Raw genomic sequence first — 20,431 nt, forward strand, 5'->3', positions numbered from 1 at the left:
TTAGTTTTTTCAATTTTCTTTTCTTTTATTTTTTATAAATTTTCTTCTCTACAATTTTATATTTCTTCTCTTTTTAATAGTTAAACTTTAAATGAAATATTTAAATATATTATTCAATTTAGAATATATGGACAAACATGCAATATCTCTTGTAAAAAATTAAAATTCTATATTACTAATAGGATTGCTAAATTTTGAGACTTTTGCTTAACCATTATGGAGCTATTGGCCAAAGAATTTGTTATTTTAATTAGGTAGTGGTCTATTTTATTTTGTTAAAATAGATTGTTATTACGCATAAGTTGAATGAAATATTTAAGATATTTTAAATATTATTTTCAAAGTTTAACTATTAAAAACAGAAGAAAAATTAAATTGTAGAGAAGAAAAAAGAAAAGAAAAGGGAAAAGCAAAAAAAAAAAAAAATAGTCTACATCTCATTAGGGGACTATCAAATACAACAGGGGATAAACTTGAGGGACCAAAATCAAGCAATTGAAATTTGAAGGGCCAAAATAAAGCAATTACAAAAATTGGAGACCAAAAATCAAACAATTGTAACATGGGAGACTAAAATCAAACAATTGAGAAATTTGGGGGACAAAACTGTATTTAAGCCTAAATATTATAAAGTTACATAAAGAGCTATAAAAGGGAGAAGAAAATATACCAAGAGAATAAAGAAAAATAGAATCATTCAAGAAAAAATAAGATATTATATATATATATATATATATATATATATATATATATATATATATAAATTATGTTATAAATAGGGAAATATAGAATCCTTATTATTAATATCAATAAAATGAGAAAAAAGAAGAAAAAATCTCTTATTTTCTTTTAAATGATTCGATTTTAATGTGATAAATGAGGAAAAGTAGAATCTGTATTATTCATATCAATTCTTATTTAAGACTTGGTCTACATTATATTTTTCTCATTCGCCATCTCACTTCTCACAAAACATTCTTTCCTCCTCTTGCATCTCACTTCTTACCCATCACATAACCCAGAAAATCTTCAAAATTTTCAAACCTTCGTACTCACATGCCCACAAACACCCAAAAAATCTTCAAGATCTCCATATATTCTTGAAGACCTTCAAACCCTCATAAATATCCAGAAAATCTTTAAGATCTCCAAACCTTATTTGTTGATGATGGAGAAATGTATGAATGAAAAGGTAAGGAGTTACGTACTAGATGATCTTGTATTTTATATTCTATCAAAACTCCCTTTAAAATCTTTGAAGCGATTTACGTGCGTACGCAAAACATGGTCTGTTTTATTTGAAAACCCCACTTTCATGAACAAGTTCCGCACAAATTTTTTATCTATTTCTCACTCTTACTACAATGATACTTCCCTCCTCCTACAAAACAAGTATGTGTATGAGTCTGATTATGCTACAACTTGTGTCTCGTTGAATTTACTTTCTGGTGAGAGGTATCAAAATAGAGTCAAATTAGACTTTCCAATTCCATTTAAAGATCAATTTCAAATTTTGTATTCCGGTAGTATTACTGGAATTTTCTGTCTTCAATCCATCGACTCATCCGAAGATATTGTATTGTGGAATCCAACTACTAATGAATTCAAAGTGCTTCCTTACAGCTCTATCTACTCTGTGCGACCTTATGACCATTTCATGCCAATTATTTTTGGCTATGACCCAGTTAATGACGACTATAAGGTTATTAGGAAATCAGATTATCCAAGAGAAATAGCCTGTTATCCCGTATGGGAGATTTATAGTCTACGACGTAACTTATGGAGGAAAATTGATATTGATTGTCCTTATCGCTTTTGGGACAATAATGACCTATACATGGATGGAATATGTCATTGGCTTTACCATTGCTTTGATAATGGTGAATATTACTTGGTGTCATTTTATTTGAGCAATGAGGTCTATATTAAAACAATCATACCATTAGACATAATTTTCGAAGACAAAGACAAATATGTGGTGGCTAGAAGGTTGTTGATGCTAAATGGATCTGTTGCTTGTTTTAATGGGTACGAGTACCCTGATAAAACTATCTTTCACATATCATTTTTAGGAGAAATCGGGGTGAAAGAATCTTGGACTAAACTTTTTGTTATTGAACTTGGTCCCAGTTTGTTTCCTATTGGCGTGGGAATGAATGGCGAAACATTCTTCCAAAACTTAGATCATGAACTAGTCTACTTTAATTTATGTACACAAATGAAGGAGGAGCTTGGTTGTGTTGAAAGAGTGTCAGATTCTACCGAAGTAATTATTTATAAGAAAAACCTTCATTCGTTTGAAAATTAAATCATTAGTTTGTTTACATGTAGTTATTACTGTATCATAAAAAGTAGTTTTTAGATACCCATATCATAATGTAATCATGAAGTGTATGAAAGTGATCAATATTATAATTAATGTCTATTATCTTTATATTTAAAAATTGCCTGGCTTTTATTTCAATTGTTGGAATAACTTATGTTTGATTGAATATGATAATCTAACCGAATTCGATATTTAAATAAAATTTATTTTATTTCAATTTAAATATCTTTTACTATTAATAACTTTGTACTTTAACTTTTTCTGAGGTATAGTTATGGGAGGCATTTGTCAAACCTTTGAAATGAAATGCTTTTGAAGATTTTTATCATTACTTTTTGTTATTATTGAATTTTTTTATTTGAATTTTTTTAAAATTGAACTAAAAAATTCTAATATATATTCCCTCGGTTCTTATTTATAAAATAACAAAAAAAAAGAAAAAAATCAAATCCTATAATGGCCTACCTTACATCTGTCTCTAGTCCTCAATGACTAAAATTACGAAAGTTGATAATTTGATACTCTAATTCATCATTGTCTTTAATGAAATGAGATATTTTCTACCACCAAAAACTGAAATCGATGATCCTGATTAGCGAGCCTATCTACACACTAGTTACCTTGTCTACAAATAAGAGTGAAATTATTTTTTAACTGAAGATTCTTGTAATTAATCTATTTTTTACGGAGATTCTATGGCGTTAAACCCTCGTTCATGATGCACTAAAGACCTATCTAGAAATCATTCTTAATTCAGATGTTTGACCACACTCTATAATGGTGTATTTTTAACAAGAATGTTGTGATGGTCAAATGGTGAAGCTTTATTTTAACCAAACATAGTTTGAACCGTTATGTTTAGTTAGTAAATAAAATCATATTGCACGAAACAGTTTTAGAATTGTACCAAAACTGAATCGAACCGAACCGAAATTTTAATCAAACCACACATAAATTGAAAATGAAAAGTACTAAAAACACGTTTTAAAATTTTTATTCAAAAATTTTTAAAAGTAGTTTAATATTTTGGTTCTTTAATAAATGATTTGATTTGAAAAAATTGTCTTCTAACAGTTTAGTATGATTTAAAATTTCTAAACGATATACCAAACCAATAGTTTTGGTTTGCTTCAATTCTAAGTAAATTGAAACAGTTTAGTTTACATTTAGTAAATTTTTATTATAGTTTAGTTCATTTCAGTTCAATATTTTTACTAAGTGTAACACAAACATTCCTAATAAAAACACTTTACATGTAGAATAGCTATACAAAAAATATGCTCGCATGGTCTAAATTTTTGTTAAAATATCTTTCTATGCCATTTTCCAAATTTTCTATTGCAAAATAATTTTATTATGTAAAAACACAATTAGAAAATAAGTATTTTACACTAAAAGAAATAAATGGGATTTACAACACATGAGTTGTGACACTTACCAAAAAACTATCTTAATCCTTTATCAACGACAGTTTTCGCGGCTGTAAGAGTCAACTGTCGTTTGTTTTCTTGTTATATGAATACAAAATATATAGAATCCTTTTCGTGGAAGGTACAAGTCACATTTTATATCCTACGACAGTTACAAGAACCGGCCTCACTCAAATTCTACGACTGTTCTCCACCAGCCACCATGTTCCTCCTATAAACGAATTTTTCAATTCACGCGGCTATGATTTCCAAATTCTACCGCGTTTTCATTTTCTGTCAAAATCACAAACCCTTGTACTTTATCCATCAAAATCACAAACCCTTGTACTTTATCCATCCAAAATTAATCCTGATTAAGGTTTAAAATTATACCAAAATTAATATAGTAAGAAACCTAAATCCTAATTTGATTAAATTAAACCCTAAATTAATTTATTATCCTAAATAAAACATATTGATTCAATTATTCTATTAAAACTATTTAATATAATTATCCTATTAATTAAAAAACTAATTAACTTAACTAAACTAAAAAAGTTAATTTGTTTAAAATAGGGTTTTATGTTTTTAGAAAATAAAATAATTAAATGAGAAAAAACAAAAACAAAAAGGGAAAAAAAAGCATAAAACATGAATAAATAAATAAACCTGGGCACTATAATCCTGTGAGGTTGACATGGGAGAGTCCACGGCCTGCTGCGTCTCCACGCACGTTTGGTCAACCTGGGCGTTGATCTGACGGTTGGTTTTGGAGGGTGCATGATGGTCATACGCGCAACTATGAGCACTAGATCTCGTGGGAAGTCCTTGTAAAAATTAAATGGGCATCCATGGGACTCGAACTCAGGATTTTCTGGTTACCAGTATTCTCTCCTTGCCATGTGTGTTATTTGTTTTTGTTGTCATTAAACTGAACAAGAAAATAAATATATTAAAACAATAATAATTGGGATATTCAAGGAGTTAGTCAACCTGGGCCCCACTATCTTCTGTCTAGGCCAATCATGTGTGGAGAGATAGCCTGCAAGGTTTGACCAACCAATCGATGCCTCGCGCGTGTGGTCCAAGGTTACTCGTCACTATTCATCGTCTTCAACATGGGATTAGCTAGGAATTCCCAACGATTTTTGCTACGAATGCTGGTACAAATTTAGTAGCTAATCCTGGGAAAATCAAAAACCTACAAAATCTCACAAAACAACGTCAAAGGATACCTCTCCCCGCTAAATTGGCACTCACGAACACGATGGCATCATCGTTTTTGCCTGAAATCGCCTGTATACAAAGATTCGAAGGATGCAAAAAGCTCGAGCCCTAGCAATGGTGATTCGAGACTCCATCCTTAAAACTTGCATGTATCACGTTGAACCTGTCCTAAAAAGTATCCTGAATCCATCTATGCACGTAACATCATTTAATAATTAATGAATAGATAAATTCGAAGTTTGAAAGTTTTACCAAAGAGGTGAGATTGGATGAGACTGTTCTGGGCACTTGCACGCTTGGGTAATGAATGGAATCGATTCTTGGGAATCTTAGATAGATAATTAGGTGCTTGGTTTCGACTGGAACTTACTGAGAGAAGCCTTCACTCGTGCCCTAACTTTTGAAAGTTATGCAACTTTTGGAACCCTAGTCTTCAGCTCCCAGAATTCGTCCCCTTGGAACATGAATGAGTTAAGTATATATAATAGAGGAGATTAGGTCAAGAAACTTGGAAATAAATCAAATCTTTAGTGAGATGGAAGTGGAAAAATATTTGATTGAAATTTTGCATCAAATCTTGCTTATTTTGGCTCATTCTACTTCTTGCACTTCTTCACGTGTTGCCTTGGTCCATATAGCCAATATTGGATTGATTTTGATTCACCTTTTAATCCTTTACCAATTAAGTTTTGATTTATTTGATTTATCTTGAATTTAAATAAGTAAATTCAAAATAAAAGAAAATAAAATCAACAAAGTAAAAGTGAATGGATCTATGGGCCTCTTGGATGATAAAAAAAAGTTATGTAAATTAATTCCATCATTTTTATATTTTACTTAATTTATTTAGTTTTTAAATAAATAAAATCCAAATAAAAATAAGTAAATATTATAAAAATGGATGAAAGAAATCATAGGTCCTTATTTAGATCCTAAACATATCTTGCATTTGAAGATTTTATCTTGATGATATTCCTCGTGACAAAAAACAGTATTTTGTAAGCTTCTAGAAGAACCTGTAATGTTTTAACTTATATCTCTTAGGCGGAAGCATTTCTAGACCTTGGGTCCAACATCAAAGTTGTAGAGAATTGAATTTCCTCAAGAATGAGCTTTGGTTGGAGAATTTCTAAGAAAGAATGAGAGAGATATAGCTGGTCAAAGTTCAGTTGACTTTTAGGTTAAAAACCCTAATTTAGAAACTTTGAGTTTTGTTGATTTCTGAACTTTTCTTGATGAATCATGATCAACCCTTGATCAAATGATGAATGTTACTTCAAAGTATTGATGTTGACCAAAAATCAGGAGTTTTGACAGTGATTTGACCATAGTTGACTTTTAGGTAAAATTGATCGACTGTTCCCCATTTGAGTAGTTGAATGAGCAATCTTATGAATCAGGGCTTGAAGCTTGGCATGAGGATGCTTTGAAGCATATGGGAGGCCATGGAACACACTTTAGGCATCAAAATTTTATTTCACCTTAAGAGAAACAAAACCCTAATTGGAGGGTTGTTGCTTAAGAGATAGCTAAATGTCCAATCCATGCATATTCTTTAGCAGTTGAAAGTTAGGTGAGTCAAAATATGATGGGCAAATTTTGGGGTTTGATATCTACACATCAGAATTGTCTTCTAAGATCAGAAAAGATCAATGGTTAGGGAGCTTGCTTGAAAATACCATCATTGTATTTTGATATTCTCTGAAATTTATTCATGGCCAAGAAACCAAAATGACTTCACTAAGTAAGCTCACTCTCTTCTATTACTCTGAGCTCTTTTCCTATAAATAGAAGTGCCTTCCTCAATATTAATCACACTAAAGCAACATAAAATTCTTGCTTTCTCATTCTCTCCCTCATGCGTATGGTTTTCAAAAGTTCTTTGGCAAGAATAATCGAGTTCTTTTAACCAGAGTTTTTCTTTTCAAAGTAAGCCTTCTAACATCTCAAGGAGGTTCATTAGAAGTGAACCAAGCACCTAGAACACTTCTGGAAGTGGGGCAACACCATAGTCGTTTTCAATTTGGAGCCTAAGAAGTTGGAGGTCTATAGAACAATTCAGAGGGTGTCAATCAAATCTAAGCACATCAACATGTTCATAGAGGTGTAGTGAAGCTATGCAGATGCCTGCAACACATATGTAAGTACAGGATCATCATTCTCCACGTTCACTTGAATCTCAAATAAGAGGTGTCGAGCAAAGCAATCCTGAAGTGTTCAAGTTGAAATAAGCATTCTGTCATACCCCAAAATTTTCCTTCCACATTGCATTCACAATGATTCAAAGCTCAGTGTTTCATCAAGACATTCTCCAAAGCAAGAATCTCCTAAAGCTAAGGTTTGGTACTCCCCTAGGGAATTAGCAAAGAAAGGCCTCTAATGAATTTCTCCATGACCTATTATGATCCAAGGTACCTCCATGTCAAAAGTTAAGGCCCAATTCCAAAGTTTACTTGTTCAACAGCTCAGATGATTCACAATCAACTGGTTTTACTTAAAAGTCAACCATAATCAAAGCACACTCAAAACCTCTAACTTTTGGTCAACATCAAGTATGGAAGAATGTATCCATCATTTGATCAAAGGTTGATCATGATTCATCAATAGAAACTGAGAAAGGAACAAATGCAAAAAGATTCAAATTAGGGTTTTTATAGGAGAAACTCAACTCAACTTTGACTGACCATAACTTTCACATAGATCATCAAAAATTTCTCACTCAAAGCTTATTTTGAAGGAAATTGGATTCTCTACAACTTTGTCTCTCACAAGCGAATGCCATAAATGCTTCATTTAGGGGATATAGCACAAAAGATTATAGGTCCTTTTCAAAAGTCAACCAAAGACTGTTTTTTGTCAAAGGGCATATCATAAAGATAAAATCCCCAAATGAAAAATATGTACCAAAATGGCTTATAGAGTACCTCTTAGGCTATGCTTGGGAGTTTGGAGGGGAGGGGAGGGGAAGGCTTCCAAAATTAAAATTTTAAAAAAATATAGAAAAATATTTGGCATTTTTTGAAAAAATGATTTTGTTTTGAATGATAAAAGAGCCATTATCATTAATAAATTTTTAATTTTCATAATACTATAACAACCTAAAACATATTTGGAAAATTTATGTAAGCCCTTCAAAACCCTTCAAAACCCTCCTACAATACAATTTTTGAGTTCCCCCATTTTAGGGGGTTTTTGGTGTTATGAATAAACTCAAACCCTCCAAAACCCTCCTACCCAAAATCCTTTTACCCTTTTCACCCAATTCTTCCTATTTTTTAAAGCCCTCCCCTCCCTTCTCCTCCAAACTCCCAAACATAGCCTTAAGGTTTCCAAAAAGTCCTAGAACTCCTTCATAGCTTAAAAATTGAGAGAGATACACCTTGTCAAAGTTGGGTGATTTTGGAGGCAAAATGTGAACTAAAAGGGGTTCAAATTAGAATTTTTTGCAAATGGGCCTATCCTTTTAAGACTTAATCTTGGTCCACAAGCTATCTATGTTATCCAAACATGTGCCACGAGATTTAAGAGGATTCAACAAGATTTGAAGGGTGCAGAAGCTTCCTCAAGACATTCTGAAGGTGTTTGGATCCCCACGCTTCGTCAACACCCCCAGAATGACCTCCAATAAGCTAAAGTAAGTCGTTCTAAATTCTTGATCGATTAGCATGATATGTGCATATCCATGACGTTTTGATTGTGTGTTTGAATTTGTCTTATTGCTGTGGATGTTTCTGGATTGATTAATTGAGTTTTTGTGCATTTTAATGTGATCGGCCATGAGAGGCCGAGTGAAGCTTTTAGGGTTTAAATTGGGGGTTTCTCATAGGGGTAAAATTAGGTTAAAATAATGATATGATTGGATTCGCATGGTGAAAACGAAGGGAGTGAATAGGTCGCTGTAGCGGCAAAAATTTGAGTTTAAGTCATTGGTTAACTTAAGTCGTTAAAAGCAAGAGTCGCCACCGAACTTTTTTAATTCCCAAAGAGGAAAGGGAAAAAACTCGAAAAAAACCACAAAAAGAAATCTGGATACGGGGGTTGGTTATGTAAAGGGAAGGTGTTAGCACCCCTCACATCTGTGGTACTCCACAGGAACCTTTTGAAAATCTGTGTTTATGTTAAAACCATTTTTGTTTGCTAGAAAGAAATAAAAGGGAAAAGAAAATATATACAAAAAGAAAAAGGTTATTTACAAAAGTTTGCTCGGCAAGACGTTGTGTCTTGTGCCTACATACCTCCTCAGTGCAATGGAGAAGTCAGAGCATTTGTAGTTCTGCTCAAAAGTTTTGAAAAAAAAGGTTTTTAAAACAGTTTTAAAAGAAAAGGAGTGCAAGTGCACAAAAGAGTTTTAAAGAAGATCACTCAACAAAAGTCAAGGTTTTATTATGAAAAGAGTTTTGAAAAAAACAGGTCGATGGCGGTGCGCAAGGCACTCGACTTACAAAGAGTTGGTTGGGTGCTTGGTATATGGACCAAGTAATGCGGGGGTGAACATTTTATTTAAAAAGATGGAAAGAAGTAAATGGAAACATACAAGCTCATACAGGTAAAATCCATACAAGCATAAGGGTTCAAACATAAAGGAATGAACATGAAAGAGGTAAAATAAGAGTGTACGTGCAAGTGTGCATGTGTAAGTACGGTTGATGGCGATGCGTGAAGTGCAATCGACTTATGGTAGAAAACGGCTAAGGTCCTAATTCTCTTTTATTTTGAAAAACGGTTAAAAGCATGCAAGCAATAATAAAATAAAGCGGTAAAGGAAAGAGGTAAAATTATTACAAGGCTTCGGGGATGGGGATTACACACTTAAACGAATGGGGATGAAAATTAACTAAGAATTATTACAACCCAATCGAAAAATAAAACGGAAAGTAAAAGGATAATATATACAAAATTAAAATGAATTATAAATGTCCACAATAAAGTTCAATGGCTCAAGGATAGTGGTACCTCACAAAAGTCAAGAAAACATTAGCAACGGATATATATAATGATGCATGAATAAATGACAAAAATATACTAACAAATATTAATCGAAAATAATTAAAGAAAATATAAAAATAAACATATTAAATTCTAAAAAGAAAATTTAACTAAAACAAACATATTCTTGGTGGTTTTAATATGAAAAATAGAATCTAAATCTAAACATGTTTTTGGTATTTTTGATGATAGTAGAAAAATAAAATCTAATTAAGCATATTTTTATATTTTCCAATTAGCATAAAAACAATAACACAAAATACAAACAAATAACAAGAAAAATATTAAATGGGCTAAAATACTGAAATGAGGGTGTAAATAGTAAAATGGACTTTGGGCTTAGTAGCAGGCCCAAGGGAAACCTAAAGTCTGTCCAGGAGGGGGTTTTGCGCTAGACCCAGGGTGATAACAAGCAGAATGATGCGTTGGGCTTCACTGAACTCACGCAAAAGGCCCAGATTCAAACTAAACAAACTCAACCATGGGAGGGGTATTAGCGCTACAAGAAGGTGCAGCATAGAATTCGAATGGGCCACTAAACACAACCTAAGCCCAATATCAACAAAAACAAATGAAACCCTAAACAAAATCATAAAGGGTCCTCCCCTCCTTTCACACATTCGGTGGACCTCCCCTGTTCATATCTTCATCTCTCACGCTCTCAAATCACTCTGTTTCTCTCTGTTCCTATTCTATCATCCCTGCTTACTTTCTAATCTCTCTCACAACAAAACATAAACTCTCAGCATCTCCATTTTCAAATATCAGCAATACACAAACAATAGCTAACAGAGCATCAAATATAAACACAAATCAAGCAATGTCAACAATCATTTCAAGGAATTACCAAGCAACAAACAACAAATTCCATCAGAAACTCACAATCAACGGTAACTCGAAGGTAGAGAGCTTAGGATTACCGAATCGGAAGCTTGAAGGAGACGTTGCTTTACTATATGTGCGGAGCGCGTACAAGTTGCCGAAGAATGTTGTAAGGATCGATCAACCCGCAGATTCAGTGAAGTTTGGACTCGGTGACGTTGCGATGATGACGTTGTCACGCGGTTTGACTCAGATGCTGCTGCGCCAGATTCGGTGTTGTTGTTGTTTTGTCTGAGTTGCTAGCGGTTCGTTGACATCACGCTTGAAGGAATTTGAAGGCCGCGTCGGCGTCGCGTTGGATCTGGATGGAGCGATTCTTGTGTTGTGATTTGGATCTGATTCAGTTTATGGTGAGGACATGATGGATTGATGTGGTAATGTATTGTTTGGTTGATTTTTGCTGGTTTGTAGTCTGTAAATGGTGAATTTGTGGTGCTGTGTATGATTCTTCCGAAACAGGAAGGGGATTTTGGTTTATGCTGGTTTTTGGCTTGAAATGAATGGTTTATGGAGTGATTGAAAGTGCAAATAGATTGAAGAGAGTTGGAGGAAGCATTTGGTAATAAATTTGGCAGAGTAACAGCTTATTTTCTTCCTCCCTTTTCAGTGTGGTGAATGGCTTGTTATATAGAGAGTGTGAGGTGAGGGTAGGATAGGAAATTGAGGGGAATTGGTGAGGAATGTCTGAAGAATTTTAGATCCACTTTTTCCGGAGTGAATCAAAACGCGTGAGGAGAAAATGGAGAGGTAGCAGAAAGTTTGTTTTTGCATTTTTGTGGGAATTTCACGTGAAAGGTGGTGAGGAAATTGAAGATATTTTTCTCCTTTTTGTCTGTAGTGCAAGCTTTGGCAATCTGTTGAATTCACGAAGATACTGCTTTTGCTGAAAATAAATAACGTGACTTGCACACTCTTGGTCCCACTACTTTTGGCTTCATGACTATCTTCAAAATGGCTGAAAGAATATGGCTCAAAAAAAATAACATGGGCTAGCATCTTGAATCAACATGGGCCCTCTAATTGAATTGTAAAATGGACCTCCTTTTGATTGCACCTATTAAAAGAACAAAACAAAATAAAAGTAATAATAATAAAAACACAAATAAAATTGTTTTAACATCTTAATAGAAGTTCAAAATAAATTGAACCAAAATTAAAATATTAAAATCATGCAATGGTTAGCCTATATAAAAACTATAAATTGTAAGATGATGTATGAAATGAATGTATTATATATTTTTTCGATTTTTTGAATGAGAATGATGCAAATGAGTACTACATATAATTTTTTTGGATTTTTGAGATAAAATAAGAATACTAAATGTAAATGATGTAGATAAAAAGTCGGGGCAAAATTTAGGGTACAACAGATGCCCCTATTTAATTATCTTTAGCCAAGTAACTTGAATGACTTAGTCATCAAGATATCAGGCAGAAGGTAATTAAATACTTAAAAAAACCTGAATTTTGCCCCCTTGATGCAATGCTATGTTATGCCATGAATGCAGGGACTTTTTTTGTTTTTGTTTTTTTGTATGATATGATATGAGACAGACTCGAATCTCTGTGGGGAATAAAGCGCCACGAGAGACAAACTATTGATGGAGAAACATGGTACACGACACAAGAACTCCGCAGGGGAATAAACAAAAGGAAAGAGTAATAGACTCGACTAAAAGAAACAGCTGGGGAAAAGATAAGCGTACCCAGGAATAAAACTGGACTTCGCAAGGGAAAGAGACAGTCAACAGAAGCTTTCAAGAGTAAAACATGAAAGGAAATCTGGACAGAAGATCAACAGAGAAATTCAGAATGAAAGATCTCTGAAACCCACATCAAAAATCATTCAAGAGTAAAACGAGAATGAATTTGGAAAGGAAGATACACAACAAAGGCAATCAAGATAAAACATGATCGGACTTCGAGGAGAGAATATATGAGGCATTCAAGCTAAATCATGAATGGATAACGTTAAGGGCAATCAAGATAAAACATGATTGGATAACATCCAGGACAATCAAGATAAAACATGATTGAATGGCATCAAAGGTAATCAAGAGTAAAACATGATTGAACTTTGAGAAGAATGTATCAGAGACGTTCAAAATAAAGCATGAACGAAGCAACATCAAATGATAATCAAGATAAAACATGATTGAAGGTAACTAAGATAAAGCATGGTCGAAAGCGGTCAGGATAAAGCATGATCGGAGGCAATCAAGATAAAACATGATTGAAGGGAACCAAGATAAACCATGGTGTAAGCGATCAGGATAAAGCATGATCGGAGGCAATCAAGATAAAACATGATTGAAGGGAACCAAGATAAACCATGGTGGAAATCTTTCAGGAATGGCACTGAAAAAAGGAAGAATCACAACACTCAGGAATGGCACTAAAGGTTGAGGTAAGAAATCACAATATCCAGGAACAACACTGAATAAAGTGAGAAATATCTTTCAGGAATGGCACTGAAAGAAATAAGAATCACAACACTCAGGAATGGCACTGAATGAGGTAAGGAATCACAATATCCAGGAACGACACTGAATAAAGTGAGAAACATCTTTCAGGAATGGCACTGAAAGAAAGAAGGAAAAGACATCTAGGAATAGCACTAGACGGAGAAGACAAACAAGTATTTGATTTGGATAGGTGCCAAGTAGGTTGGACTTTGATCTTAAGGTGAAAATGTTAATAGCAATAGAACCTCGGAAAATGCAAATGAGCATGAAATTTGTTTCTATGCATGATGTCAATTTTTTATGCATGATGAATGATCAATGCAATGCAATTGTGTGTGACAACTGATGGAGACTCTTTTGTGAGGCAAGATTGGGACTCTGATTCCTCAACACGGGAACTCTACCAACTCTGCTTGGGAAGAAGATGCTTAAACAAACTTCTATTACACTGGTAATTATATCAAACTGATGATCCTTTTGGGAAGGACTGATAAACTGCTTGGGGATTGCTGAAGAAGATTGCCCCTGATTCACTAATTATTGCAAGTTAACTGATCATGGCTTCAGTTGAACCGTACTGGGGATGAACTGATCATGGCTTCAATTCTTGAAATACGTGTTGGGATGGCTTGCCCCAGTATAAGTCTTAAAACGATATTCTGATCATCTGAACAACAGGATCTTGAAGTAACGTGCCCCTGATAGGATCACTGATCAAGTTTCTCGACTGTTTGAACTTCCTGAGTGTTTACTTGCAAATAAAATGTTCATTCAAGAATGGTAATTTTAATGCAATGCTCCAAACATATTTTTGAAATCAAAATCATTATTGGAATGATGTTATTGATGTAAAGCAAATGGAATCACTGGTCAAAACACAAAGGTTAAGATAAGTGATGGATAAAGCAAACAAATGATATCAAAACAGATGATTGGAAAATCTCATGGGAGTCAGGTTACGCAACCTTGTTGTAGTATGCTTTCAAAATAAACCTTGCTTCAATTAGGTCTTTTAAAGGTTGTAACGTGGTCAGGTTCACGGTTTTAGAAACAAAGGATATAAGGCTCAAAATTTGATTGTACCCACCCCATCTTCGTGATGATCTCCAATCCTAAGCTCAGTTAATTCAAATTATGCATTTAGATTCTAAGAGACTTCTGGATTTGCACCTTTGATAATGATGATAGTTCACAAGCAAATAGAACTTTTGAGATGGCAGTCACTTCTTCCTTTTGGTAGTCACAACATTTTGTTGTTTAGGAATTTATTGACTTCTCTTTTTTCATCTTTTTCTTTTGATATCCCTAACTTTTGCCTGAACTGTTTATTTTTGCACTTACAGTCAGCGGGATGACCTTGTTTTTGCCTAAGTCATTTTTGGTCTTGACTTAGCAGGCTTTTCTTTGATTCTATTTTTTTTGAAAGATAGTGACTGCTTTGCTTAATGATTGATGAACCATCATTGGCTTTTGATTGACATCTCCAACATTTCTTTGATGTGTGCGGAGGAACGCTTGCGATTGAAACCTTTGTTGAAAGGTGTACTGAATAATTCTCTTAAAATAGAATGCACAGCCAAATTAACTGAGAACTACCCTGCCCCAGGTTAAAAATGCGGGTTTTTTGTACAAAAAGAAACTCCTACTTCGAAGGCTCAAAGGGGTTGACAAGGGATTAACTTCCTTATTTCTCCAGTGTTTGGGAATTGAAGCAATGCCTGTACATCATCAGCAAAGTTTATTTGAAAGCATACAAGTCAACAACTTGGGTATTTCGTTGTCATCATCCTCCCTCAAATCTCTGCATAAAACACAAGTTTGATAAAGAAAACAAATGGAAGAAACTTTTTGTAAAAGAAGGAATAAACATAAACATAGTGGATGTGAATGAATTCAAAATATGCAATGCTCATTTCATTAAAATTAACATTCAGGAATAAACAAGTTTGAAAGTAAACAATACAATAAAGGAGATGCAAACAGTTAAGAAACAAAGGCCTAGTGACTAATCAGCAACAAAGATGAGCTATCATGTCTGAAACACTTGGCTTTAGGAGACTATCTGGCTTTGACTTGTCTTCAGCCACTTTGGTCTGGCAACGGATTAGTGACAACATTAGGACCCACATCCCTGAAAGATAGCATCTTTGATCTAACCAACTCTTGAACTCTTTCCTTCAAAGGGAAACATCTTTCTAAATCATGGCCTGCTGCACCTTGATGAAAAGGACAATGAAGATCAGATCTGAAACCATCAGGGAGAGGATTTCGAGGTGGAGGCATAGCTCTTGTTGTAATCAACCCTTTCTGGACCAAAGCAGGATACAGTTCAGTATAAGTCATAGGGATAGGATCAAATTCGACCCTATTACGAATCCGATTCTGGTTAGCAGCTTGAGGTTGAGGAGCTTGAACTCGCACAGGAGTGACAGCAGATACATAAGGTTGATCACCATTTTGAGGTCTACGGTGAAATCTTCTTCTGTCATCTGACACAACATTAGTCTCATTCTCTTTCTTCTTCTGGAAGCCCCCAAAAAGTTTCTTCGAAGAATCAACAGCAACAGACACTTTTCCTTTCCTGATTCCTTCTTCTAGCCTTTGACCAATTGTTACCAAATCAGTGAAGTTTGAAGACACACTTCCAATCATCTTCTCCCAAAAGAAAGGAGAAAGGGTATCCATGAACAAGCTAGTTAATTCCTTCTCAGACAAAGGTGGTTCAACTTGGGAAGCCAATTCTCTCCAACGTTGAGCATATTCCTTGAAAGATTCCTTTTCCTTCTGAGCCATACTCTGAAGTTGACGACGATCAGGTGCCATATCCAGATTATACTTGTACTGTTTCATGAATGCATCAGCTAAATCTTGGAAATTCTGAACACAACCCTTTTCCAAACTCATGTACCACTTCAACGAAGCTCCACTTAAACTGTCTTGAAAGCAATGAACGAGCAAATTCTGGTTGTTGGTGTAAGCAGTCATCTTTCTGTAGTACATGGTCAAATGACTCCTTGGACAAGTATGCCCCTTGTACTTCTCAAACTCGGGAACTTTGAACTTGGACGGCATGACAAGATTTGAAACAAGACCCATATTATCAGCATTCACACTAAAGAAATTGCTTCCTTCCATAGCTCTTAGCCTCTTTTCCAATGCCTGATATTGCTCACGGACTTCTTCAACTTCACCACAATCTCCTTGACTAACACTTCGAGAACCAACAGAACGGTAATCATAGAGAGGATTGTCATAACGAGCTGGAACAGCTTGAGCAGTAGTATGAACAACAGGTGGAGGTTCAGAAAAAACCGGAGGTTGGAATATCTGCCTCGAAGTTTGACCCACCGTAGAAGCATTAACATATATTGGAGAGAAATTCTCAGGTAACCCAAATTCTGGCCAAGTAGAAGGTGGCTTCTGAACCTGTAAAGGATCAGCAACAGCAGTGGAGACTTCAGAAATAACAGTCCTTTGAGGTGGATCAGTCCTAGCCATCAACACTTGCATCATCTCGGTAAGCTTAATCATGCCTGATTTCAACTCATCAATTTCCATTCTAACTTCCATGTTATGTTTCTCTTGGTCTGCCATTCTTTGTCTAACAGCAGCTCTAGTTCCGTACTTGTGCGGAGGAATCAGCTTGACGGTAGACAGACAACTCTGAAGATGGAGACAGACAAGGATAAGTGTTCTGGACAACCTGGATAAATGCATGAAGTATGCAAATGATGCAATGCAAATGCAATGTTGTTTGATTTTCAAAGAATTCAAGTTATTAATTTGTAAACATCATAGCATGAAGGAAGTAAATCCTAAATTGGATCAAAGCATTGATCAAGTTATCATCAAGATCAATCATCCATTTTGGTGGATTAAAGTTTTTACCCTATCAACACCCAAGATCCATTGAGTTTGATGAAACTTATGATGTTTACAAAGAAAGACCTATGAGTTCCTTGGAAATCAAACGAATGCATGGTTTATGTATCCATCATAATCAAGGTCTCACAGGGTCACACAAACAAGGTTCAAAGTCACGAGCATGGAGTCAAGATTAAGAACAACCCACAAAGGTATGTACTAGGGAATTTTGTACCTGCCAAACGGGTTCTACAAAGGTTCCCAGAGTTTTCAATCTTCTATCGGATACTACCAGCACACACAATTGCTCATGGGCACCAATAATATTCCTAAAAAGACCTCGTCTGAGCGTAGCCTCGCATGACAACAAGAACAAATTGGTACTTGAACTTGTTTCTGCGCTACATCCTAAAAAAGGCTTAGATGGGTTAAAAGGGTTCTAGGTCATTCAGCTTCTACGGACACTCACTATTGAAAATAATAGCGTTCTTACGATAGCTCGTAACAACATCTACTACCTTCCATGAGGCCTCCACTGATTGGGGTTCCACCATATGATGCTCATGTTAAGGATCGCTCCTGACATGCAACTATTGGTCTTACCACCTCCTATCTCAAGTTACTCACAAAAGTTCGGGTTAGAACTTTATCTCATATCACAAGGTATCACCCAAGTAACCACATAAACAGATAAGAAATGTATACAAAATAAGATATATACAAAAAGAAAAAGCAAACAATAAGCAATAACATAAACACACAGATAAACAAAATAGGCTAAACCCACTTAGGAAAATTCCCCAGCAGAGTCGCCACTTTTCTGTAGCGGCAAAAATTTGAGTTTAAGTCATTGGTTAACTTAAGTCGTTAAAAGCAAGAGTCGCCACCGAACTTTTTTAATTCCCAAAGAGGAAAGGGAAAAAACTCGAAAAAAACCACAAAAAGAAATCTGGATACGGGGGTTGGTTATGTAAAGGGAAGGTGTTAGCACCCCTCACATCTGTGGTACTCCACAGGAACCTTTTGAAAATCTGTGTTTATGTTAAAACCATTTTTGTTTGCTAGAAAGAAATAAAAGGGAAAAGAAAATATATACAAAAAGAAAAAGGTTATTTACAAAAGTTTGCTCGGCAAGACGTTGTGTCTTGTGCCTACATACCTCCTCAGTGCAATGGAGAAGTCAGAGCATTTGTAGTTCTGCTCAAAAGTTTTGAAAAAAAAGGTTTTTAAAACAGTTTTAAAAGAAAAGGAGTGCAAGTGCACAAAAGAGTTTTAAAGAAGATCACTCAACAAAAGTCAAGGTTTTATTATGAAAAGAGTTTTGAAAAAAACAGGTCGATGGCGGTGCGCAAGGCACTCGACTTACAAAGAGTTGGTTGGGTGCTTGGTATATGGACCAAGTAATGCGGGGGTGAACATTTTATTTAAAAAGATGGAAAGAAGTAAATGGAAACATACAAGCTCATACAGGTAAAATCCATACAAGCATAAGGGTTCAAACATAAAGGAATGAACATGAAAGAGGTAAAATAAGAGTGTACGTGCAAGTGTGCATGTGTAAGTACGGTTGATGGCGATGCGTGAAGTGCAATCGACTTATGGTAGAAAACGGCTAAGGTCCTAATTCTCTTTTATTTTGAAAAACGGTTAAAAGCATGCAAGCAATAATAAAATAAAGCGGTAAAGGAAAGAGGTAAAATTATTACAAGGCTTCGGGGATGGGGATTACACACTTAAACGAATGGGGATGAAAATTAACTAAGAATTATTACAACCCAATCGAAAAATAAAACGGAAAGTAAAAGGATAATATATACAAAATTAAAATGAATTATAAATGTCCACAATAAAGTTCAATGGCTCAAGGATAGTGGTACCTCACAAAAGTCAAGAAAACATTAGCAACGGATATATATAATGATGCATGAATAAATGACAAAAATATACTAACAAATATTAATCGAAAATAATTAAAGAAAATATAAAAATAAACATATTAAATTCTAAAAAGAAAATTTAACTAAAACAAACATATTCTTGGTGGTTTTAATATGAAAAATAGAATCTAAATCTAAACATGTTTTTGGTATTTTTGATGATAGTAGAAAAATAAAATCTAATTAAGCATATTTTTATATTTTCCAATTAGCATAAAAACAATAACACAAAATACAAACAAATAACAAGAAAAATATTAAATGGGCTAAAATACTGAAATGAGGGTGTAAATAGTAAAATGGACTTTGGGCTTAGTAGCAGGCCCAAGGGAAACCTAAAGTCTGTCCAGGAGGGGGTTTTGCGCTAGACCCAGGGTGATAACAAGCAGAATGATGCGTTGGGCTTCACTGAACTCACGCAAAAGGCCCAGATTCAAACTAAACAAACTCAACCATGGGAGGGGTATTAGCGCTACAAGAAGGTGCAGCATAGAATTCGAATGGGCCACTAAACACAACCTAAGCCCAATATCAACAAAAACAAATGAAACCCTAAACAAAATCATAAAGGGTCCTCCCCTCCTTTCACACATTCGGTGGACCTCCCCTGTTCATATCTTCATCTCTCACGCTCTCAAATCACTCTGTTTCTCTCTGTTCCTATTCTATCATCCCTGCTTACTTTCTAATCTCTCTCACAACAAAACATAAACTCTCAGCATCTCCATTTTCAAATATCAGCAATACACAAACAATAGCTAACAGAGCATCAAATATAAACACAAATCAAGCAATGTCAACAATCATTTCAAGGAATTACCAAGCAACAAACAACAAATTCCATCAGAAACTCACAATCAACGGTAACTCGAAGGTAGAGAGCTTAGGATTACCGAATCGGAAGCTTGAAGGAGACGTTGCTTTACTATATGTGCGGAGCGCGTACAAGTTGCCGAAGAATGTTGTAAGGATCGATCAACCCGCAGATTCAGTGAAGTTTGGACTCGGTGACGTTGCGATGATGACGTTGTCACGCGGTTTGACTCAGATGCTGCTGCGCCAGATTCGGTGTTGTTGTTGTTTTGTCTGAGTTGCTAGCGGTTCGTTGACATCACGCTTGAAGGAATTTGAAGGCCGCGTCGGCGTCGCGTTGGATCTGGATGGAGCGATTCTTGTGTTGTGATTTGGATCTGATTCAGTTTATGGTGAGGACATGATGGATTGATGTGGTAATGTATTGTTTGGTTGATTTTTGCTGGTTTGTAGTCTGTAAATGGTGAATTTGTGGTGCTGTGTATGATTCTTCCGAAACAGGAAGGGGATTTTGGTTTATGC

General features: G+C 34.9%; 1 protein-coding gene across 1 annotated transcript; it reads left to right on the plus strand.

Moving 5' to 3' along the window:
- Positions 1 to 1,315: 1,315 nt before the first annotated feature.
- Positions 1,316 to 2,308, plus strand: LOC131605044 (putative F-box protein At3g16210). Its single transcript, XM_058877443.1, has one exon. It carries the CDS (start codon positions 1,316 to 1,318, stop codon positions 2,306 to 2,308), a length of 993 nt encoding a protein of 330 aa, XP_058733426.1.
- Positions 2,309 to 20,431: the final 18,123 nt, after the last annotated feature.

The sequence above is a fragment of the Vicia villosa genome, linkage group LG5 (genome assembly GCF_029867415.1).
Source record: "Vicia villosa cultivar HV-30 ecotype Madison, WI linkage group LG5, Vvil1.0, whole genome shotgun sequence".
Classification (NCBI taxonomy): Eukaryota; Viridiplantae; Streptophyta; class Magnoliopsida; order Fabales; family Fabaceae; genus Vicia; species Vicia villosa.